General features: G+C 41.3%; 1 protein-coding gene across 4 annotated transcripts in view; it reads right to left on the bottom strand.

Annotated features, from left to right (window-relative positions):
- The window catches only part of LOC138481515 (cadherin-10-like), a 1,315,401-nt gene that overhangs the window by 738,081 nt on the left and 552,127 nt on the right, over positions 1 to 25,193 (bottom strand). For all 4 annotated transcript variants that reach the window (XM_069613702.1, XM_069613701.1, XM_069613700.1 and 1 more), the window contains one exon: positions 16,411 to 16,774. In XM_069613702.1, coding sequence (XP_069469803.1) covers positions 16,411 to 16,662 — 252 coding nt within the window. In that variant the 5' untranslated portion in view covers positions 16,663 to 16,774. The remainder of the gene's footprint in view (positions 1 to 16,410; positions 16,775 to 25,193) is intronic.

Here is a 25,193-nt window from a genome sequence, read left to right as displayed (position 1 = left end):
ATGATCTTCAACTTTCCTTCGATGACAAGATCATCTCATCTCTTGGCAAAGCCCCGACTTGCATCCACCACCAGGAACAACTGCCCCCGCCGGACCATTCTCTTCACTTACAAGGTACCGTGTCCGCCTGGCTGCCCTTGTGACCGTTAGCGTGAGGTGTTTTAAATCCTTACCTTTCCATTGGGTCGCCTCCAGACCTTCTTAACTTTTTGTTCTAAAATGGTCCAACCTTTCTGTGACAATTTGCTACAAAGACTCGAAGTGCATTTCCACTGTGATACTTTTTTGGGACATATCGCCTTGCCTCTCTCCGAGTGGGCCTGTCCTCTGAACTTTGTGATCCACAGTAGACCCTGCCTTGCTTGCCTTGCATTTGTTTCGTAAAAGAGTTGGTACCGAGTTGGTTTCATACCCTGCCTTTTCTCTCCCGTTCTAACGAATATTAGAGTGCCATCTAGGTTAAAGCATTCAACTCTGTCTGCAAATAAGTGGTGCCGTTGAACCTAGACTAGTAATTGTAATTGAAGTTGTTTGCCGTATTAGTGCCAGTGTGTTTTTCATAGATGTGTTTTTATAAATAAATAACGAAATATCTTTACACCCAAGCTCTGTTCCGTATCTGCTTGTTCTACTGTGTAAATGACCCTATTTTGTATACTCCACATACTGCCTAACTCTTCTTGAGGGAAGTCTGACTGCTCAGCCACAGCTACCAAGTGAACCTGTGTGGTACAGACTGCTACCAAGTGGGTTTACTGCCAAACATCTGTAGGCCTAAATCTTTTGCAGTGGTCCCAGAGGGAACTGCACAGGTTTCCGCTTAACAAGGGGATAGGGATACCAAAATTGAACCTGCAACTGGTAGTCCCAGAACACGACAAAACTGGACCACAGCTTTGGGGGTGCAAGATCCCAATGAACATGCAAACACTGAATGCAGGCCACACACAGAGAATTAGACAAACCAAGATGGACAGCTGGGGTGCAAAATAGGCATGAAAAACAGCAGAACTGCAGACCGACAGAATTGAAGATGCCCAAGACAATGATAACAACCATGTACTCCGTACAATAGCAGCAGCTCCTCATTCAAAGATATGGGGGAAGGTCTCAAAGTTGACGTTTCTTTACTGTGCCAGGACCTAAGAAATCACTCTGAAAGAGTTTAATTAATGGGAATTAAATTAGCAGAAGCACATCATGAAGCAATCATCCTCTGTAAAGAAGTATTTGACCTCTGAGAGCTTACATTGGCACTCGAACTACAAAATGAAGATGCTAAAGGCTGTGCACTTAGGAATAATATACAGATCATCGGCCTTCATGAGACCATAGAAGGGAGAAAAAAACAACAGAATATGCATACAATCTTTTGCTGCAGGAGATTGGGCAGGGTACACTGTCCACAGGCTCTGCATTTGAGAGGTCTCATAGAGCACTGACAAACAGGTCTTATAAATGCTAATTGCTAAAATATTGAACTATAAAGAAAGTGAAGAAATGCTGAAATTCTATAGACACAGGCAAACAATCTTGAGAAGTGGTAACGCCCTTGCTATCCACTCTGATTGTACTATAAAAGTGCAGCGATTGCTACATTTCTACGAAACCGTTAAAGCTCACCGTAGACACCACCAGATAAAATACATACTATTCTTTCTGGCGGAGCTGAAAATACTATATAACGGCATGTTGCATTTCTTCAAAATGCCGGAATATGCGCAGAACTGGCTAGATGCAACTAATCGCAGCCCCTTGATGCGAGATGGAAATAGTGAGCTGGTGCCCTCATGGACCACACAACTAAGATGATGCAAAAATGGAAATCACGACCGAATAAACTAGATGATACCAATGCTACCTAACGTGCACACTGTTGTATACAAAGATGCCCAGGAAGCCTCATGTAGAATTGATGGAGAGTTCCTTCTGCCAAGAAGGAAACTGAATAGTGGAACCAGGACACTGCTGGTCCTTAGGACAAACATGCTTTAGTGACAGGCATGTGTAGAGGATGCTTCCTAGACGCATAGACCTAATCTGGTGCACTCAAGACACTACCGCCCCACCGTACACCCTAATAGCATTAAAGGGGGGTTTTCTATTTGCATTCAACGGATGTACACAGTGCTGCCCACTGAACCGGTGCTGAGAGTGTGCCCCACTTGGGGGCCCTGTTAAAACTATTAGGACAGGGTAGCACACATGTGTGAAACTTTAATACTCTTGGCTAATGAGATTTGTTATTTGCATTGTTATTGGCTGCATTGTTTGCTTTGTAATAGTTGCCTGTTGCAACTATTTATATCGCTACTAACTTACACTCATTCCTATAGTCTACAACTGATATATCCAGAAAACATACTGTGCACAATTGAGAAGTTTGTTCGGGGATATGGGGGGCGTATATTGAGAGCAGCATGTGCTTCACCTAATAGTGGGCACGGCTGAAGGCAGTGGCCACTGGCCATAGCCGAAGGCCATGGTTAGTTGCCAGTTAGTGTTTTAAAATACACAGTGGGCATGGCCAAGGCCATGTCCAGTGGCACCGAAAAATATATAGAGGACTCCCTGGCAGAAGGCCAAGGCCAGTGGCACCGCAAAAGGTACAGTGGGCACGGCCAAAGCGTGTGGCCACTGTCTATGGCTGAATGCCATAGACAGTGGCACTGAAAGTTATACAGTGGTAACGGCCGAAGGCTGTGGCCACTGGCCACGGTCGAAGACCATTGAAAGTGGCACTGAACAATATACAGTGGGCATGAAAATAAAATTACAGTATAGCAAAAACTTCATTGCAAAGCCCAAGACCACATATATATTTTAAGAGAAGGAATTGACAATGCCATACAAAATGGCAATGGGGGATATGGCATAATGGGGGAGATCAAAAGGAATGCACTGATTCAAGCCGGTCCTGAGATTCTCAATGCGCTGAATTTCAAGGATGTTGTTGCATTCATTTTAATCACCTTAACTGCACTTCATCTAACGTTTTCAGCAGACGTTTTTTCGTGTATATACATATAGAATGCCGCCCAGAGTCCAACCAGCAAATGTTAAGAAATAATTCAGCAAAAAAGATAATCAATCAGTAATTGGTTATTGGTTTATATTTTTGAGGTAAAGTGCCACTGTCCTCAACAATTGGCACATGTACAAGGTGTTTAGGATTGCTACCAGAACTCAGTGATGTAAGTTAAATGGGACGTAGGGAGAAACTGCCCACCTGGACAGCTATGAGACAACGTTGAATCAAGTTTTTTTTTTGTTTGCCTCAGGCTTTCGGATTGCACAATCTGTGGTAACCATGTTATGTATTACACGTAGACCATAGCTAGATCCAGAATTGAGCGGGGCAGGTATGCTTCAGAATCTGACAAGCCTTCCCAATAAGCAAATAATGGAGGGAGGTCGATATTGCATACAAGCATCCTCCGGCGTCCGGAAAATAGACCCTTTCTAACAGCCCGGAAGTATGTGATTGCTGTTTAACTACGTATACAAATGCTGTGAGGAAATGTAATAGGTAGACTAATGAAGGACTCTCTGAAGAAAGGCTTTCAAAAGAACCGTATGATTAGTGAGAGTTGTAATGAGCTCTGCAGAAGGGCTGCTTGCTCGCCTCACTTGGTACGCTTTGAAGATATCCTGCCCTGAGATAAAAGGGAATAACGATGAATAGGATATTCATATTTGAATAAAAGCCCACTATTGCTTTTTCTCATGAATGCAAGAGGTCTAGGGAAAGAAGTCAGCATAAAAAGAGGGGCATGTCAAAATATGAATGCACCAAGTAAAAATGTGACCGCGCCTGTGAATGCACGTCCTTCTGGCACCATTAACTGAAGGAAATTGCATTGCAGGAGAAATACTAACATATAGAGAGATGTGACACATGCAGGTGAACTCTTCTGTATTCTTTTATACAAAATAGATCAGGCATATGAATCAAAAGCAATTCAAATTCATACAAGGGGTGTGTGTGTGTGTGTGTGTGTGTGTCTCTCTATTCCACGCCCCCTTTCCCCTTTTCAATAAGCGATAACACGTTTGTTGGCAATTATGCACCTGCACATTTAACGGGAGCAGACATTTCAAACGGGATTGCACTGTTTAGGGCATGTGTCAAAACGAATGTAGTCAAGGAGGTCAGTGAGTGCATCATTAAAATGATTGATTGGTGTTATTTGATGGAGCAATCTTATGCTTCAACATGGCACATCTTGTGACTAGGACGAAGTTGCAACATGCCTGTTAAATTATAAATTAAACGCCTTATTAATTAATGAAGAGGAAGTAATACAAGGCAAACATCTGAACGCCAGAAAGGAAGTCCAGTGTCAGACCCAACAGGCCAATGGGCAGACAGAGGGGGCACTATCAGTTTTCGAGAGGTTGGCAGTGACCATCTCTCGAAGTGCAATGGCCCTCGTCAGAAGAAGCACTGTTTGGGGCAAAACGGAAGCCACACGAAGGAGTTACACCCCAAGCAGTGGCCAGTCACTGTGCCTACTCACCAAATGGGTTGTTCAGATTCACCATGACAACATGCCAGCTTTATGATATAATTCTCAAGGGTACACATCGCTACTGTCCTGAGACATGGTGAAATGACCCAGGTAATAGCTAGGAATTCCAACAGGAGTATGTTCAGCAAGAAGAGGAACACAATAAACATGGCAGAAAGCACCAGGGCAGAAAGCCAACACAAAACTGGAGGAGAGAAATGGAAGTCAACTGCTTACACTTGTATTGGACAATATAGAAAACGCTACATTCACGTTATCATGTTTTAATTCTCAGATGTCCTTTTTGAGCATTGAACCTCCTGCATGCGATTTTCATGTTTACTCATTCCTTGGTTATAGGTCATGGCTGCCATTACAGGAGGTTTGTAGCAAGTGCAATGGTTACAGAGTGAATGCTCTTGGGCAGCACTGCTAGCAGCTCAATGCCTATCATGTAAATGTGAAGAACAGTGTTTAACACATGATGCACTGCATATTGTAAATGTCTGTGTTGCCACACATGCACATTAGCGTAGATTGAATTACACGCAATATTGCAATTGTCATGCGTGGCAACATGTTCATGCGCAGCACACCCTAGTCTGATTAACATTGCTTTTGTACCTACGTGAACTAAGAGCTAAAATGATCCTGAGACAGCGCTTGGCAATCACTTTGCCAGGCATGTGCTAGCCGCAAACATTCTGAAAATACCACCCTTATGTGTTCTATGGGAGAGCATGCTGCTTTTCTTCCCACCCAGAATAATCTAAATGTATACAATACAGGTGACTCAGATAATTGTGCGGTGTAATGAAAGGCCCCAAACCAACGGAGCTGAAGAGCCCACTAAAATCACCTGCCAGCCTTTATAACAAAACCTTCACAATGAAAACTGGAATATTATGGCAGACTGTGGGGTTTCTGCAAGTAACACAATGAAGGGCCATGTGAAAAAGCTCTGCCTGTCATTACAAAAGGAAAATGGGTGTTTTAAATCAAAAGTGGCAGAAGAAATTCAAAGGTCACTTTCACATGAAAAGCAGGTGTTTCAAACATTGAGACCAATCGCCAGATTACAGAAACTTTGCACCAGTGCAAGGGCAAAGTTGGACGGTATTATCACTAGGGTACAGTTTGCCCTATTTTTAAAAACCCTGGGACATATTAGAAAACTTTTGCACCATGACAACTGCACCTTGGATTTGTTTAAGCACCTGGGAAAAAAGTGCCCTACTGCAAGAAAGATACATTTTGGATGCATTTTTTCACCAGGGCAAAGTTTGCCCTGGTGCTAATACCATTCCGTATTAACACTAGGGCAAACTTTGCCCTGTTGCAATAATGCTGGGAAGATCTATCTTTTTTGCTGAAGAGCAATTTTTGCCCTGATGCCTACACCATGCCAAATTGCACTTGTCATGGTGCAATAGTTTTCTAATATGTCCCAGTGTTTTAAAAAATAGGGCAAACTTTGCCCTAGTGCTAATACTGTGCAACTTTACATTTGCACTGGTGCAAAGTTTCTGTAATCGGGCCCCAAAATGGCTTTGCATGTGTGTTTGCAGTTTAAAGCAAGACATGAGAAAAATGTTCCTCCTGTTAACATAAAGATGCCAGGGAAAAGGCACAATATATGTTCACAAGAGGTAATGTATATCATGCTTCACATGCAAAATACCGGCAAACATTTGAAAAGAAAAGCCCACTTTGATTCCATGAAAAGTTCCTGTGGGCTTGAGGCAGACCATTTTGCTTGTTGTGGGGCAAATGTCACAAAGGAATCCCCTGCTGAAAGCCTGACTTATATCCCAGCTGTTTACAACTGCAATAAATTGTGGCCGCTAAGGGTGCTGAAAACAAATTTACCCCAGACTGGGAGTCTCTGAAAGCTCATTTCTGTGCAGGGCAGATGTCCCAGCCAGTGCATGACCAGAATGTAGAAGGAAGTATGAAAGCAGCGGCTGCAATCAAGGCTGAATTAAAAGCTTTCTTAATCAAAATGCTGGCCCACTTCAGATAAGAGGACAGGATGCCAGATGTCTGCTGTGGGGCTCTCTGAGTTGGCCAGTGCATCCCAGGTGTTAATGATCTGCAGCCTACACCTCAAACAACAAATAGACTAATACAAAATCCTCTGGTAACAGGCTGGCCCAGAGTGGCAAATGGCTTGGAGACTAGAGAACTACAATTTGCATAACATGAAGATTTGCTACTACTTTTAAAGGACTATTATCATTTAGGCATTTTTCTTGGCAACAACATGTCGCACTGCCTTCATTTTTGTATCATTTTTTAGATAATTTCCAGGTGATTTTGTTGAAATAGAATTCATCCGTCTGCGATTAAGGGAATTGCAAAGCCGCAAAAAAAAGGGGCTCATGGCTGATGTGAACATGTCCCGAATTTGAGAATTGCCATGCTGGTGGAGGGTAAAATTAGGAATGCAGAGAGTAACTAACATGGTCCTAACTGGTATGATATTTGTAAAAATGGCAGCCAATTGCCAAGCAGCTGCGCAAAGTGATGCGGACACGGCTGTTGTTTTATTAAATTCCCCATGATTAGCTGAAGCAAATTATATATATTCATTGAGACACATAGTCGAGAGTCACTAATTTTTCTTGATGTACGAGTTAAAACAGATCAAAAAGAAATTAGTACTGAGCTTCATCGGAAACCTACTAGTTCTGATATGCCTCTGTTTGTCAGCAGTAACCACCCAACTCCATTAAAATGGAGTATACCGTATGAAGAATTTGTTAGAATTCGGCGTAATTGCAGCAAATTGGAGTGCTTTGATAAAGAATGTAAAATCACTGCCAATAATTTTGCAAATCAGAGATATCCAAAAGCAGTTATTGAAAGAGCTTACTCCAAAGCGCGCAAATTAGACCGTACGGCCTTATTATTGACTAATCGAATCTGAAGATGAAACAAAAACAGATGAAATAAGGTTAATTCTCACATACGGTACCGAAGCTACTGCAATGAGAAGAATACTGCAGAAACATTGGCATGTCTTAAAATCAGATGAAGCTCTACAACCATACCTTGAGGAACGAGCAAATATAACCTTCAGAAAATCAACCTCCATCAAAGACTTGCTTGTCAGTCATTTTCTACCCCCTAAAGTGGAAAACTTTGGCATCTCTTCATGGCTAGGAAGTAGAAATACAGGCTTTCACAAGTGTACAAAGTGTAAAGCATGTCAATATGCTCTAAATAGGAACAATTTTGTACATCCGATACTAGGTCATAATGTAGAAGTGAAATCCATGATTACATGCAATACAGAATTTGTTGTATATGTATTATGTTGTTCATGTGACATTTGGTACGTGGGAAGTACCATAGGTAAATTGAAATTACGAATTCTACAACATATGCGAGCCATAAAAAATGTTGATGCTTCCTACCCTATGGCAGTCCATTTTAGAGACATTCACCAAAGCAAGCTAGAATCCTTTCGGTTTTTAGGAATACATCATGTAAAAGAGAATCCATGAGGGGGCAACCAAGAAGTAGAGCTTTGTCAGATGGAAACAAGGTTCATCCTAGATCTTGCAACCAAAAAGCCTAAAGGACATAATTTAGACGAAGAGTTATATACTTTTCTTGGAACATGAATTGCTTACATTCTGCATTTTTTATAATTGTTCTTTATTTTAAAATCAATGTTAAAATGGCTCGAATACTGGGTTTCACGTAAGAAGAAACATACTCTAAAATAACCTTTTAAGACAGTCATTTTTACTTGTTAAGTATATTATTTGTGGATTTTATTGCCAATAATACATTTTTCATGCAGAGTTTGTAACCGAAATATTGAGAATTAACTGATTTTTTATTCTTTTCTCCCTTGGTGATGAGCTTTTGGGCAAAAATTGTGACAATAGAAGGACAAAAACTTGTGGCAGCTACACATGTTACTTGCACAATGCACTATGCACTTTAGTCTTTCTATACATTGATCCAACAAGTTTTAATTGGCTTATAATTATCACCTCATTTTATTTTCTTAGATTGCGTAGCAGTTTTCCAAACAGAAATATCGTGGCATAGTCACCCTGGCAAAAGTAATGTGATGCAGACGGTTTGCAATTGGAATCAATAACTGCTTTTGGATATCTCTGATTTGCAAAATTATTGGCAGTGATTTTACATTCTTTATCAAAGCACTCAAATTTCCTGCAATTACGCTGTATGATGGGCTGATTTATGAAAACTGAAACTGGCATAAGACCGCAATTTGGAGCGTGCTGTCCCCCTGTACATGCACGATAGCACTTTGTAGTAAATTCTCTTCGGCAATGAAACTTATTTAGAAGTAATATGCACAAGCACTATGCACTTTACACATTGCCTGAATAAGAATTGTACACAACTAGAAAGACGTAAATAAGTCCAGTTTAAATTTAATAATTAACTAGTGCCTACATGCTATAATCAAAGAAATAATTCCATTATAAATATATTAGAGGCAGTTGCAAAACCGTAAATGACTTCATCTGTTATTTTACTTTTACCCCTATGTAACTAAATACGTGAGGAATGAAACTAACAATTTTATCTTTCCTTAAATGCACTAAGCACTTTATGTAATTTTTATAAAAACAACTAGGTAGTTCCTTTGCTACATTTATATATTCCAGTAAATATGCGAAATATAAGGAAGACTGTGTAAATACGAAACGCACACACAAGGTGATTTGAATCGACGGTGAAATGTATATAAAACCTATTACAAAATGGTCGAATGCGTTCACCAAAGAAAGCTATAGAACCTATTGAGGGTAAAAAGGGAAAACGGTCAAACCAAACTCACGATACCATAGAGTGTTGCATGCGTATGTATTTAATGGCAGTTTTTAACTGTTGTTCATTTGTACGTGATCAAGCAGCAGGAGCGCTGCGAAACGCGTTGTACCATGGTTAATCTATCTTGTAGATGCCTAATAAAACTGGATATTTGAAACACACCTGGCGTTGTATGATGGGCTGATTTATGAAAACTGAAACTGGCATAAGACCGCAATTTGGAGAGTGCTGTCCCCCTGTTGAAGAAGTTAAATTACTTCTTTTTTTTGTTGAAATATACATATATATATATATATATATATATATATATATATATATATATATATATATATATATATATATAGGAAAAAGAGCTGATTACAGATTTGCGGCGGCACTGTCCTCCATGTATAAAATATCAGCCAGACTAAAAGGAATCTCAGTCATTAGTCCTTTATTCTTCCAAGAGGAGGACAAGTAGACAGAGAGAAACAAACAATATGATAGTTGTATAGCAAATGTAAATGAGGAAGAAAACTGTCGACAAACTGCCAGATGTTATAGAAATCCTATATATATAGCAGTGAAATGTGAATAAAACGCTCTTTTATAGTTAAAAATGTGAAGATTAGGAAAACAGGGCACAATGTTTTGTTGACCTACTTCAAGGCAAATACATTCTTTTTTACAGCAATTTTGTGGTTTTCATTAGACATAATTTTACACTCCATTTGATTATAATAGTCTAAAGTCTCCTCTAGTCCCCAACTAATGTATAAAGTTCCTCATCTTTATTGTGACCTCCAGGACTTTTGGTGTGGTAATTCACAATATATTTGCACTCACTTTGTCTCAATTTCCGTTCTCGGTTTCCACCCCTTGGATGTTGAGAAATGATATCCCAAAATATTTGAAAGATGATACATCCCCACCGTGTTTTTCTTCAAAGTGTTTTGCAAGGGCATAAGATGGATCTTTGTTCGTGATAGCTCGGAGATGCTGTAATACACAAAGTTTCACTTCTAATTTTGTGCTCCCAATATACCAAAGGTTACAACTGCACATAATTACATAAATAACATAGGTTGTGGAGCAAGTGATGTATTTGGTGATTTCTACTTTTTTTCGAGTTCGTGGATGTATATAATGTTTCAAAGATAACCAATAATTGCCAGCTTTGCATTTTGTGCATTTTTGAAAACCAGTTTGGTTACTAAATAACCATTGAGCTGTAGATGGTATTGGGGATACAAAGAGACTTGGTGACAATTCCAATTGCAGAGATTTTGCTTTCCTAAAGGTCACACTAGCATTTGCTGGATACATTTCTTAATATCCAGATCTCTTTGTAACAAAGACCAATGTTTGGCAAGAATCTTCCGGATTTCTTTAGACCCATTGTTATAAGTTGTAATAAACCAGATATTTTCAAATTTGGCCGCCACTATCCTCGTTTGCTTTTCTCTTTGTTTTTTCGTAAAATTTCTTCTTGGGTCTGTTTGACACATTGACTGTAAGCATTGTTGATTGTTGACTTTTCATAGCCTCTTGCAGCAAAATTGGCCGCTGTTGTCATTGCGTTTTTTTCAAAAGTTGCGGCCTCGCTGTAATTACTTTTCATCCTCAAAAATTCACTGTACGCTATGCTGTTTTTTAAACATCTTGGATGTGCACTATCCACATGAAGCAGTGAGTTCTTACTGTTTGGTTTATGATAGGTTTCCGTTGTAATAACTTTGTCGACCACTTTGATCTTGATATCCAGAAATACCACTTCTGTTGAATCATGTTGCTGGGTGAATTTAAGATTAATGTTTTGTGTGTTCAAGACATTGAAGAAATCCATCCATTCAATTGAACTGCCTTCCCATAATATTAACAAATCATCAATATAGCGACGCCATAAAGCCACTCTATTGGTATGAATATGCATAGTTTTATCGGAAAACAATTTTTCTTCCCAGCTTCCCATGTATAGATTTGCATGTGTGGGCGCTACTGCCGTGCCCCTGGCATTTCCACATAGTTGTTTATAGTTCTGTCCATCAAACATGAATTTGTTGTTCGTGAGGCAGAAGAATAACATATCTAATAGCATCGAGAATGGTCTCTGAAACTTAGTGATCTAGTAGATAAATATCTTTTAATTGCTTCCATGCCTTCTTTAAGATCAATGCACGTATACAGAGCAACGACATCCTATGTTAATAGCAAGTACCCTGGTTTCCATGGTGTTTCAACAAAGGAAAAGAGGATTTGATCTAAATAGTTGGATGTGTTTTCAAGCAACAAGTCAATGGACGCGACTATTGATCTGCCCGGCGGTCTTTTGATACATTTGTGGATCGTAGGTATAAAGTTTATTATTGGTAAGATTGGAAAATCTTTCATTAGGAATGTCATTTCTTGTGTGGTTAACTGACCCATTGTATGCTAATTTGACAGTTTTAGATCATATTCGTTTTTGTACATTCAATATGGGTCTGCAGACAACTTTTCGTAGTTATTGGTTTGCTTAAGTTGTCGCATGGCTTTCCGTTTGTAATCATTTATATCCAGAATTACAATATTGCCTCCTTTGTCAGAGGATCTAACGACGATTGATTTGTCTTTCTGCAAATATATATAATATATATATATATATATATATATATATATATATATATATATATATTTATATGTTTTTGACACATAGCTAGATGTTTGCCAAAAAGTGACATGAAAACAAAAGGGGATTTCAAATGGAAATTGCCATATGTCTGACTCCTAACCAATCTATAGAGAGAGGCTGGACTTGGGGGGAGAGAGAAAGTTGACTGTCCTATCCTGTTTGAGAGAACTCTTGCAGGGAACGTTCCAATATTGAGATCTTGATGGTGGCATCACTGATATAAAAAGTGGATGCACTATGGGAGAGGGAGCAGTGCTGAAAATTACCATCTGACAGCCACAAGGAAAGACCAAAGGAAAATTGAAATTGCAACTGGGAGGAGCTGTCTGTTACTTGGGATGCCTAAGAAGATGACTGGGCCCTATGGTGAAGAGCTGGGGACCATTCTTGACAGTGGAGTGACCAGAACCCTGCCCTGTCCTCCAATAGGGTCCTGAAATGCCGCTGGATTTCCGAAACTTTAAATAGACATTTTCAATGTAAGTAGAATTGACACCTTTGAAACCAAAAGGTAGGGTAATCTGCAGGCCCTAAATCAGTTCCCTTTATGGAGGGCGGGAGGGCAAAACTGTGTAGATCCTTAGCCTATTTCACAAAAAATATGAATGTAATTAATCCCCATTAGCAGAACACCATGGGTGATTCTGTTAAAATTTGAAATCAATAAAGATAATTTCCTGTGTGCACCGAAAACTGTAGAATGTAATTTAATTGGGTTATCCTATGGGTCCCACTTCCTCTAGCACAGGCTTTTGAGTGGAGCATCCCAATTTTGTTTCTGCCCAGCTTCCCCAACACAGGCACTTAAGTGGAGGGGAAGGGGGATCTGAAATCCAATACTCTCAAATTATCCCAATTTTTTCCTGTCCAGCTTCCCCAACACAGGCCTTTCAGTGGAGGGAGGTCGTAAAATCCCAAATTCTTAAATCATTGAAATTTGTACTGTCCAACTTCCCCAACACATATGTGTAAGTAATCACCCTGAATTTATTTTAAAGCAAAAGTGTGGGTGAAATAATAATTAACATATGCATTTGAACCAATCTATAAATCAAACAGATAGCCTTGTAAGCATGCAGGGAAATCGAAATTGCACAGCACTTCCTCTGTAAATTGCTTTTGTTCACTGACCAGTTTTGAATATTTCTGGAAGTGAAACTGGGATAAAATATTGTGCTTTTCCCAACCAACTTGTGTGATTTATTTGTGTAGCCAGAAGTTTAATTTTGAGCCAAGAGGACGGTGGCATGTGTTGTTTTAGTGTGATCTCCATTATTCATAATTCAAATATATACAGATATATTTCCTATACACCGGTCTCGTTCTTGGCTCATTGTGGGCACGGGGGTGGGGGGGATTTGTGTGACTCTATATGAGTCTTCAGTAAGGCCAGTGCTAAAAAACATAAGTGAATATTGCAGGGCTCCTCAATTGGGGGTGGGAAGGAACTCCCCAGGTTAAGGGAGATATCAATATAACAAAACATAATGTACACTTCAAATTTTCCAAACTCTGAATGTCATGAACAGATTTTACAATGGATGTTTTGCAGAATCTATAAAACTCTTTTTTATAACAAATGAAATGTATGCTATTGGTAAATGTGTCACTTTTTGATTGACATGTAACCGAAGGAAATCAATAATGTGATTAATAAAACCCATAGCCAAATGTCAAAAACAACTCTTAGTGATCATAGAAAACAAAGATCAATTACAAATATAAGGAGTTGTAGCTAACAAACAATGAATTAAAACCAGATCGTAACTAACAGGTAATTTTATGTCTGCCCTTTCATCACCGAGAACATGCACTGTAAATGTAATAAAAGGCTTGTAGAAGTGCAGTCTTAAAACTCAAGTATCAGACTGAAAACCTGACATTTACTTGTGTCACACAGTAGTTGTTTCTTGAATTGTGTGCCGTAGATTAACAGTAAAAGGTTAATAAGGGCATAGAAATAAATATGTGATACATCCGTGCATACAAATTGCTAAAAGTATGAACATCCAAACTGTGGTCCATATATAACAACACTGCAATTGGTTTGATATGACATACTGTATAGATAACTGTATTCTCAAATTCAGGGCCTGATTCACAGAAGCAGTTTATAATGGTTCAATCCCATAGGAAGACACTCTGTGATTCAGGCCCTTTGTATCTTATTTTGCAATGAATTACTATTGTGACTATTAGACTAGTTCTTGCTTAATAGGTGTCCCGCATTAGCAAACGGCAGCTTTGTCTACACCTAACAAAGCACCACATGAAGGTGAAAATGAGACACATAAATTTGTCGGCTCAATACCTTTTCTGCTTTTCAACTGCATTGAGCAGATGGCAACCTTTCTTTTTAGTGGACGAATGGCCCATAAAAAGAATTTGTGAAAACAAAAGACATGCAAAATCCTTTCCCATCCGTCACTAAACTTAAACTGATTTAGGCAATTCGGCAGCTGATATGCACTTCAAAGAAACATGCATTATAATGCAGTTTTAAAGATAACTGACACAGGGAAACATTTTGAGAAGAATATTTTATCCATTTTATTTCTAGTTGTTCTATATACCTGAAACCACTGTCAAGTCAAATCAGAGGGCCCCAAATGGCAGAAATGGGTAGCCCATTTATGACATGATATGATATGATATGATATGATATGATAAGTAATTTATAATGTACCTGTATACAAGTGTTTCTAGGTGCAACAAGACAAGGGAGGGAAGACAGAGGGAGGACAAGACGCACAATCTTACTAGGCCTTGTGTAATTCAGATCGTGCAAGTGCAAGAACGAGAAGTGCAAGCGGACATTTGGAGGTGAAGGGCATGAACAGTCCAGTTCATACCTGAAAGTCTTGGGACTATTGGTTTGAAGCAATGTTGGTGTCTATAAGGACCCATGACATTAGGAAATTTGAGGAGCAAATGTAAAAACAAATTATCAAAAAGACCCATTGACTGTAAATATTCAGCTGCTTTAAACTTTACACTGAGCACTTCTCTACTGCAACCTGTGCATTTGATCCTCTTCATAGATACAAACACACAAATGTTCAAGTAGATACATAGCAATGCCACCTCTATTTTGTACAGATATGGCTGAATGTGATGGCCCACCAGTGGCCTATGTTGTAAACTGTTGTAAACTGCAAACCATTGTAATGAAAGATCCTCAGATACCTCATGCATCTGTATCTTCATATGCCACTACTTTTCAACAAATCCATCAATCATCAGTTATTTTGATTGTAACCATTAGAGCCCAGAAAACATGTACATAGAGGCAAACAGTTGATTCAAAAACGTCATAAATAATATGCAAGATTACACTAAAAACATTTGCATAAATCACATTAAACCAACATAAAACTATTCCATAAGGAATCATCCAATAATACTTGGAGGAATCCATCAGTTCTCTGATAATACATGGTATGCTTGCCCTTCAACCCTATGACTTGTGGCACTTATTTCCAGACTCTCCTCATATTTTGGGATATCACACACAACACGTCCCACTTATTTTCGGCATAGATTAACAGTGCCAGAGCCTCTGCAATTGAATGTATCTCATCATGGAGTACAGGGGTCTGCAGCCTTTGGCTCTCCAGATGTTTTGGACTACAACTCCCATCATCCCTTACCAGCATAGTCAATAGCCAGATATCATGGGAATTACAGTACGAAATAGGAGAGCCATAGGTTGCAGAACTCTGATCTAGTAATGTGTGCTTGAGGCAATCTGCTCTCAGTGTGGTGTTATGGGACTAAGAAATAGAAGTTGGCAAATGTTTCCATTCCCCTTTGTCACATCAACAGAAACAATCAGATGCTTCTATTCAGATTCTTCCATCACCCACTCTTACCTTTCATTGTTAGCACCTCCACAAAACATTCAGACTATAATTAGTAGATGCTCCCTTAAAATGGTAAACAAAGTTGGTACATTTTTGATTTTCAGGATGGATTCACAAATGCACATGGTTTCATTTGAATTTGGTTTTAGGATGTATGCCTGTATGTCATTAGAAATGTGCATTATCTGTGTATGGATCGTAAGCAATGAATGGCATATTCTGTTGTTCTGCTTCAGGCAGTTGTAGATGTGGTAGCTGGTCCAACACAACACAAGTATCTAAGCTGCATGTGTTATCACACTAAAAAGTTGATTGTGGATTTTAGTGCATTATATTCTTCTCAGGTTTCATATTGTTAGCATATTTTGAAGGTCTTTCCTAAGCTACCAATGACATAGAGACACCAATAAGTTATGATCTTAGTTTCTTAATATGGCGCCTTTACATCACAATCTAAATAGCCCCCTTTTCTGAGTGTATTCCTGGAGAACAGAGCTATTAATTGATTGGGTCTGAACACAGGTCATATATAGTGCAACATATTATTTATGTATTTTGTACATACCTTCCCCACATACTGATAGTCAGAGCCTCTATATTCTTCCAGCAAAAAAAACTGATTCCACATCCATCCGCGTTTCTGGCGGTGAAGAACCTTTCCGTCACTCTCAGACACATACCCAATCAGATCTTTCACTTGGTAGTCACTAGTCCTCCGGAAGCGAGTTTCTGAGCAGCTAGGACTCAACTGATTGACCAAGAGCAACAAGAGGAAGACTTGGTGAAGTATCATAGTTCTCAATGGTAGACAAGACATTGTAGCGCTGGGTGTCAAATCTTCTCAAGAACAATCTTTATATTGTTGTCTTTCAGTTAAAGGTGATTCTTAAGAAGTCTTTCCAGTGGTTCATCTTGGAAACTTGTCTGCCCTAACATTTTAAAAGAAAAATGTTAAATTGTGGTTAACATTATCTTCTATTACATTGTTAGGAACAACATCTTTTAAACCATTTATAATATACATAATTCAGACACAATACAGAGTTGGTGCCATTATGATTTTCTTTTTTTGTTTTTTAAATGATAAAACAATTGCTTAAGCTGACATCATAGAATCCACAATGAGACAATATTATCCTATCACCACTAGATTAAGAACATTTCACAGAAAGATCTAATTAAATCCTTCAATGTGTTACTCCACCAAAGTCTACAGATTATCATAACCGCTACCCAATGCCACCCCAATTCGAAGGACTCTTCTAAATCTCCACAGATCATTAGAATCATATGTAGGCTATGGACATTTCAGTTACTAAGAAGCACTTTGCAAAAGTGCGATGCTATATATTGGCAGGTTCACACAAAATGTCATGCCATTTTCTGCAAGACAGATGAAGCAGTGGAGGCAATGGCCATGAAGGAAAGTGAAAGTGCCTTAGCACAAAGTGAGTGTGACAGGCTTGGTCGGATTAATAGACTGTCCATAGAAGCAAATGTACATCACTGATTTATCCACTGCTTCTTATTGTCTGTACCAGTTTATTGAGAGGCCACACCGAACACATTGATTTCCTTCTCTCCCCAATTAAGGTGGCACAGAATAAACTGTTGAATCAATTATTTGTTCAGCCCTATTTCAGATGCACATTATGCTCCTTTTATACCTCCCTCTGTGCCACCAATGAGCCAAGAACCAGGCCGGTGTACAGAAAATATATTTATATTTATTTGAATTCTCAGTAATGTCAGCCTTGATACATGTTAGTTTCACAGTACCAATCAGTGGTATATCAAAATCACAACTACTAGGCGATTTTGAAACGACAGAAAGAGTGAAACTTGTTTTACAGGACCCGCCCTTCCCTCCCTCCTCCCACACACCCCACCCCCACTCATCATATCCCAAAAAACAACAATAATAGAAGAAACAGACAGATCTTCACACAGCACAAGTTGCTATATATACATTTCACTACGTAGATTGCAATATAGATGTGCAGCTGAGAAATGAAGGTTAACAGACAATATGGGGCTGCCCCGTTAGCTTTACTCGTTGTTTGCAATGATGGGTTTAGTCAGTTGGTCTTACGGAATCCCAATATGCTGTGTAGTATTCCAAAAAAGGCAGCCATATCATATCAATGTTTCTATGAGATTTGTGCACTGCGGCTGTAAGGCTCTCCATCTCATAAATGGCATGTGCTTTGATCAGCCATTCTCTTTTTGTAGGGGTGCGGCTGACTTCCATTTGATGGTCAAGCACACTCTAGCCGCTAGTAACAGGTTGCGTGGCATGTGCGATAATGACTGATACGAGTCTTCCTCTTCCGACTCCACCCCGAACAAGACCAGCACTGATGTCAGCACTCCAGATATCCCATCTATGGCCTGATTGCATCCCAGAACCTCCTTCCAGAACATTTTCACCTCACGGCATTCTCACCATTGGTGCCAATAGTCACAACATTCGCCGAAGCCTCTCCAACTGAAAGGGGATGTGCCGGGAAACATTTTGAAAAACCTTAGAGGAGTATAGTGCCACCTACCATTCGGCGTACATTGTGCATTTTATATTGTACAGAGATGGATGACGCCCACACGTCCTGTATATAGTCTTCCATACCTCCGGCTGATTTGTTAGTCCCAGCTCTGTTTCCTACTTAGTTTCAGAGGGCGGGCGCTGGAGGTGGCCTCTGGTGATCAAAGATCAGTACATTCTTGCAATGAGACCCTTCGTTGTTTGGGGGATGCTAAGTATTTGCTCAAACGCCGTTAGGGAGCGTTTAGAGAGTCATCCCAACGCGCATCGCTCAGGGCACTTCTTAACTGGAGGAATAGCATGGGGGAAACTGCAACGCCCTGTAGTGCTCTCTTTGACTTGTCTAGGGTGATGAATGAACCTTTTTTCCACACTTGCCTGGCTCGCGCGAGCCCAGCCTCATACCAGGGTTGAAAACGCCAAACTTTGCTCAACAGATACCAAATGGGGGGGACCAAATACAGCTGAGGGGAGAGGGCCAAGATGTAACCCCCCACCCCTCATGGCACGAGCTGGATGCCAGATGGACCACAACACTTTTAGGACAGGGTGCTCTTTAATTCTTTGTGTCATGGCCGATAGAGGAACCCACAGCCATTCTCCCAACGTGACTAATGCAAAAATATAATTTTCTATTGCAACCCACAGTTTTTCTGAGTTTTCCCACAGGTGGTCTGGCAATACCCAGAGTTGAGATGCTCTATAATATTCTTCTAGGTCTGGGTATCCCATACACCAGCACTCTTTGGGCTGAATTAGTTTGGAGTACTGAATCCTGGGCTTTTTGTCGGCCCATAGGAACTGTGGAGGGTTTTGACCCATGTGGAATCATTCGACGGGGTAAATGTGGGGATTAAGCTGTCGCTGCCCATCATTTTACCCCAGAACAAAAATAAATCATTGGAGTGGGTAAAGATGGGGATGCGCTGTCGCCGCCCATCATTTCATCCCAGAATCCAGGAGAGCTGCGCAGTTGTGCGCACACCAAAATGGGTTGCCAAAGGAAAAACAGTAGCGCCGGTTAGCTCAAAACAGCGCTTCAAAAACCACCCTGGTTTCCCTGAATGCAAGCTTCAAATGCCCATTTTAAACATTGCACATATGCAAAATGTTCACTGAACACCAGCAGACATTTGGCAGAAGGAAATTTTGTGTGCATACTAAATCTGGGAAGATGAAGAGCCCAAAACAATGTTTATAACAAGACTGGCTGAGCTGTAGATTTCAGCAGTTTAAGTAAATGTGAACTGAAAGACACTAAAAATCTAAATGTTTAAAAGAAATGAGTGACCTATTTCTGAGTGTCACATAGGTTGCAATTGTTTAAATGTCATAGTTTTAAACTTAGAATCAGCATTCTAGCTGCATATGTAAAATTGTTAGTTGTATTTGAATGCAGAAAACTGGGGAACAGAAATGACATGTAGCTAAAAACTGGCTTAAAGAGATTCCAATTTTGCCTGGCAACTACCCCCCATCAGGAGTGAAACTTGAGTCACAGCTGTATTCCCAGGCCTATCTGCCTTTTGCTGGCCACACTAAGGATATGCCATCTCTCTGATAATTGAATTAAGGGGAGCCCCCACAGAATACAGGAGCTCTGAACAAAGCCCTGTCCTGACTCAGGCAAATGTTTTATTGGCGGGAGTCGTAAATGGAGCTTCCTCCTGGAAGGAAAGGGGAGGGGCACTGCCTGTGAGAGCAAGCTGGCTTGGCAGAACTGGAAAAACCAGAAATTCAACCTTGTGCTGGGGGGAAACCACACCCCTTTGGGGCCAGAACATAACTCTAAAAAGATGGATCATTCATAGAGCGGACTTGTGAAAATTATTTAAATGATACCATAATTCTTGTGATTTTTCTGTCCACATTTTAAGACGTGTTAGGACCCGGTGGTATGTTCAGGGGGGTTTTAGCGGAAAAGAGGATATTACTCAAAATGTATGCATGTTAAAAATCTGACACTTCATCAATTAATGTCCATACTCCTTGCGCACATGTGTGTAAATTTGGGTTAATGTCCGATATTGCAAAATCAGTTAAAAAGTGAAATATGTGCCATTTCTGAATGCAAGCCCCCAGGAAGAGCAGAGTTTGAACAGGGTATACCTCATGTGACATGTGATGGGGGCATATGATTTTAAAACAATATGTACCTCTGCAAATATGTATTTGGTTCAAATCTAGATTTGTGTGCAAGTTGACAGGAGGAGTGGACTTTCTGCAGGCTGTAAAATGACATCACTCTGACACAACTTAGCTCCCCCAATCAGGGGAGAAATGAAAGCTTGGCCAATGATAAGTGGAGAGGGGTAGGGTCTAGTGATGCTGCACACACACCCATTTTAAAAACAGATAAAAGCAGACAGACAGGACAGATAGGGACATTCATTTCCATCTGCTGCGGGACGCTCTGCCAGAAAAATCCATACTTTACCTCCATCAACCTTCAGAGAGCCAACCTAGAGACTTCAATCTATCCACCTTCAGAGACCCAGACCAGACCAGAGGCAGAGCAGAGCTGACCCAGACCGCTGTTAGCAGAACCAGAGAGCTGAACCGGAGTCCAGTCCAAAACCTGACCAGATCCGTGTCGAGGCATATTTCTAAATATATTGTGAGTACATAGTAGAACTGTGCAGAACCAATCTCTTAGTTAAAGTAATATAATTCAATCTATTTTAATCTAACCAGAACTGTCTCCTAGAAGTTGTACCTTGTCATTTTGCAAAACTGTCACTTGTCACTTTGAACTTTAAAATTTCAAATCTGAAAAACGACCTTTACAGAATCGCTCATATCTCCGCGACCGTTTGTCCTAGAGACTTGCAGTAACTTTCATCTGGAAGCTGAGATCCTAGGCTGTCCTAGGACCCCAAAATGATAGTGACATTCCTTGTAGTTCCTCTGTAATCGCGCCCGGCGCACTCGCGAATTTTACCGCGATTTGCCAATTTCTCCACGTGTAAAAATCTGCTGCTGCTTGCCTTCCGTTGCAAAAATTCATTTGCAACCTGACAACCATTATAGAGCATTGCTAAAGTGAACCTGAACTTATTCAAAGCATATACCACTCACCCTAAACCTCTAGAGGGAATTAAAAGCATTTTAGCATATTTTTCACTTCATTGCCAGCACATATAAAAGCATTTTGGGCCTGTGTTTTAAACTTCTGTAGTCCAAGCTTGCTGGGGTGAACTGAATCACATTTGATTGCATTTCTGAGAACTGTGTGCTTCCTTCCATTTCCTTGCATTGCATAAAGGGGGGGAGTGGATTGCCAGAGAAAAGTGATTACATTGTTTTGTTGAAATCATATTGAGTATTTTCTGTACTGCCTTTCATTCAACATTGCATCCATTTGAACTCTATAAAGCATTCTCTATCACATTATTCTTCTGTCCCTACTTACCAGTGTGCTACCTTATCCATTTCATGTCAACTCCTTAGCGATTATAAAGAGGTGTGCTAGTGCCAGATTCTCCGTTGTTAATCTTTATCATATCAGATTAAGTGTGCTATTCAATTATTAATTTATTCTAAAGTGTGATATATATATATATCTATTGTTTAAATTATCAATTAAACCTTTTAACTTGCAAAACAGAACTACTTCTTGGCTCAGTGGGGTCAGGAGGATTCCAAGAGAGGGGTGTTATATAGGGGCAGTCATCCAGAACGCATGAACTGGACATAAAGATATATCAATAAGGGTTTTCATTCAGTATTCTAGACTAGGCGTTGACTTGGCTGTAGTGCTGAATTGAATCCTCTTACAAATTGGGGGCTCGTGCCGGACGTTTGGGTTAGATCTACCATTTGTGCAGATTAATACAGTCTGACCAGATACACACATCCAGTCGGATCACCACGCTGCATTACGCTGTGAAGCATTCCTCAAAAGGAACGCTCCAAGGAAACGGTCTGTTTTGCAAGAATAAAATACTAACTCTTGTAAGTCAGGAAGGAAATCAAATTTCCAGAATGACGACACTCGTGGACATGAAAATAGCCAGAGAGCACCTCTTACATAAGCTATTTGTGAGAGGTGAATGGACCGAACAGGGCCAGGATGCGTGGTTGCAGGCAATCACACAACAGGTCACTGAAACAGGGTCAGATATATATAGAGATCAGGGTCCCTTACATGTGGCCCTGAGTGAACTATACATGGCCCCTAAGGCCAAAGATGAACACGACAAGATTGTTAGGATAGCGGCATACCTGTACCTATATATGGGAGACATGCAGGATAGATGTGCTGAAAGCCAAAATCTGGCAAATAGGCAACAGATGGCGTTAGAGAAGGTCCAATCTGACCTGGTCTCTTCTGAGCAGAGGCTGCAGAGGAGCCAGGAGTCAGAAGATGATAGTAGGCAGTACATCATTAAAATAAAAGAGGATATGGACATCCTGCAACGGGAAAAGGCAGACCAGGATACCAGATTTCTGGCCTTGCAGAAGGAGTACCAAGAAGGTTTGGACTCCCTACTGCAGAGCCAGAAAAAGCTGGAGCAACAGTTAGATTTCAATAGGGTATGTGCTGAGCAGGTAGTCACCCTGCAAAGCCACCTAGATAGGGAGAAGGCAGAGAGCAATAAACTGATTCTGAAAGACCTGGATACCCAGGCAGAGTTTGATCAGGAGCGCCAGAAAGCTGGTGCCTTCCAACGGCAGAGGGACGACCTGGCAGCACAGATGCAGGCTCTCAGTCAGGAAAGAGACACTTTAGGCCAGGAAGTCTGCCACTTAAAAAAGGAAATTGAAGAAAATCACCTGGCCCTCCAGGGGCTGGGTGACCTCCAAAAAGAAAACCAGAACTTGGTAGAGCACACCAGAAGGGTGGAAGAGGCTCTGGCAAGAAAGGAGCAGGCCAGTAGGGATGGGACTCAGGAGGTAAACCTCCTGCAGCAAAGACTGGCCCAGTTCTCCAGGACCAACCAGGAAGCACAGAGGGAAAATGAGGCCCTCTGTCAACACAATGATAGGCTCCAACAACAGGTAGCGATGCAGGAGAGACTGATAGAGTCTAGTAAGGCCTTAACTGAGGAACTGAAGGCACAAATGCAGGCTCTTGCATTGCAACAGGGAGCAGGGGCGGATGGAGACCAGGTTCGCTGGGAAAGGGAAACTCCTGAGCATAACCTCAGGAGCCCTAGTACCAGAGGCCTTTATCTCTCTCAGTCCCTGGACTCTGCCACCCCCATGTCCCCTGGCGCACATGAGCACAGGGCCACAGGGATGGCAGATTACTATCCAGCCAGAAGCATGGGGCTCATAAGCCAGTACCACCCAGGAATGGAGGGGCGGGCATCCGGGTATGGGCACCCAAGCACAGTGCAATTTGATGGGGAACCCCAGGTGAGTAGGCCCATTAAGGGCATCCTGAAAACCTCTGCCCAGTTAGGTCAGTGGGGGAGGTACCCATCAAATCCTGGCAGCAAGGAGGGATCTGAAGACTCCTCTGAGCACCACAGGAAACAGGAGACCAGGTCCCCACATTCTGCCAGCCATTCCCAGGCTCGCAGAATCCGGGAAAACCTGGAAGATCTGACGGGAACCTCTGGGAGCAGTGCCTCTGAGTCAGAAGATGAATGGACCAGGGTTACCCGAACCAAAAGGGCCAGTAAGGCAAAAAGGGCCTTGCTTAAGGACCCCTTAAAGCAGATTAAGGCGATCAGGAGCGTCATCATGCCTTACCATAAGAACGCTAAGTATTCTTTTTGGGAGCACTTAGAGTTGTTTGAGCAAATGATGGAGACTTTCCATTTGAAGGACAGCCAAAGCTGTATTCAATATGTAAAGTGGACCTTCTCCCCGGAATACTCCAGTTTCTTTGCGGGGCTGGAGGACCAAAATCATTTAAGATGGTCCACCTATAAGGCGGCCATCTTGAAACATTTTTCTGTTCACAGAAATCCTCAAGAGGCTCGCAAGGCAGCCTACAATTTGCAATGTGGGGAGGATCAGGCCCCACAAGAATTTGTGCAAGAACTGAAACGTGCTTTTGCGCAGACCACCAGAAGGGTGCGCACAGACAGTAGAGAATTCATTAATACATTTTTTCATGCCTTGCCCAAATACATAATGACCCAGCTCGTGAGGGATTTTCACGAGAAAAGATCTTTAGACTGGGTCATTGAACAGGCTACCCGGATCTATGAGGTGCAGAAACTGGTAGATAGCAAAAGTAATGCCCAGAAAAACCCCAAAGCCAACAGCACCCCTGCTGCTGCCAAGGTGGCAGAGGTAAAGGTCACCCCCGTTTTAGATTTGGAGATGGGGGGGCCTAAAAACCTACCTGCACCTAATAATGCTAGGCCCAGAAGGTCCTCGGGCCAGTCACAGACAGGGAGCCAGGGAGGCAGCCCCACAAATGGGGTCCCTCGCTCTTCTGATTATGTAAGTCCCCGTTACAAGGGAAATCGACCCATCCTGGGTTATGTGTGGACTCCCCCAGCCCAAGGGGGGGGATCCAACCGAGCACCGAACCCAGGGAACTTCCCTCCAAACTTCCCACAGGAGGGCAGAAATTTACCAAACCCTGGGCAGAACTTTTTTTCCAGATATCCACCCGACTTTCAGCCCCAAAACCATCCATCCTTCTTTCCCCAATTCCCTGAGCCCAGACCACTGAATCCGGGAGAGGGGAGGCCAAGGGTGGAGGGGTACCCAAATCTTCCCAACCAGGGGTACTACCAAAGAAGGGATAGCTACCCTTCCCGGGATCAGCCCAGGGGAGAAAACAGGGCCCCGTATCAGCCTGAGCGGGTTTCCCAGTTAGAGCGCCAGGTTCAAAACATGGC

This window comes from Ambystoma mexicanum, chromosome 5p (assembly GCF_040938575.1).
Source record: "Ambystoma mexicanum isolate Mex_15411 chromosome 5p, UKY_AmexF1_1, whole genome shotgun sequence".
NCBI lineage: Eukaryota > Metazoa > Chordata > Amphibia > Caudata > Ambystomatidae > Ambystoma > Ambystoma mexicanum.
Note: the sequence above shows the minus strand (reverse complement) of the source record. Positions and strands in the feature narration are given on the sequence as shown.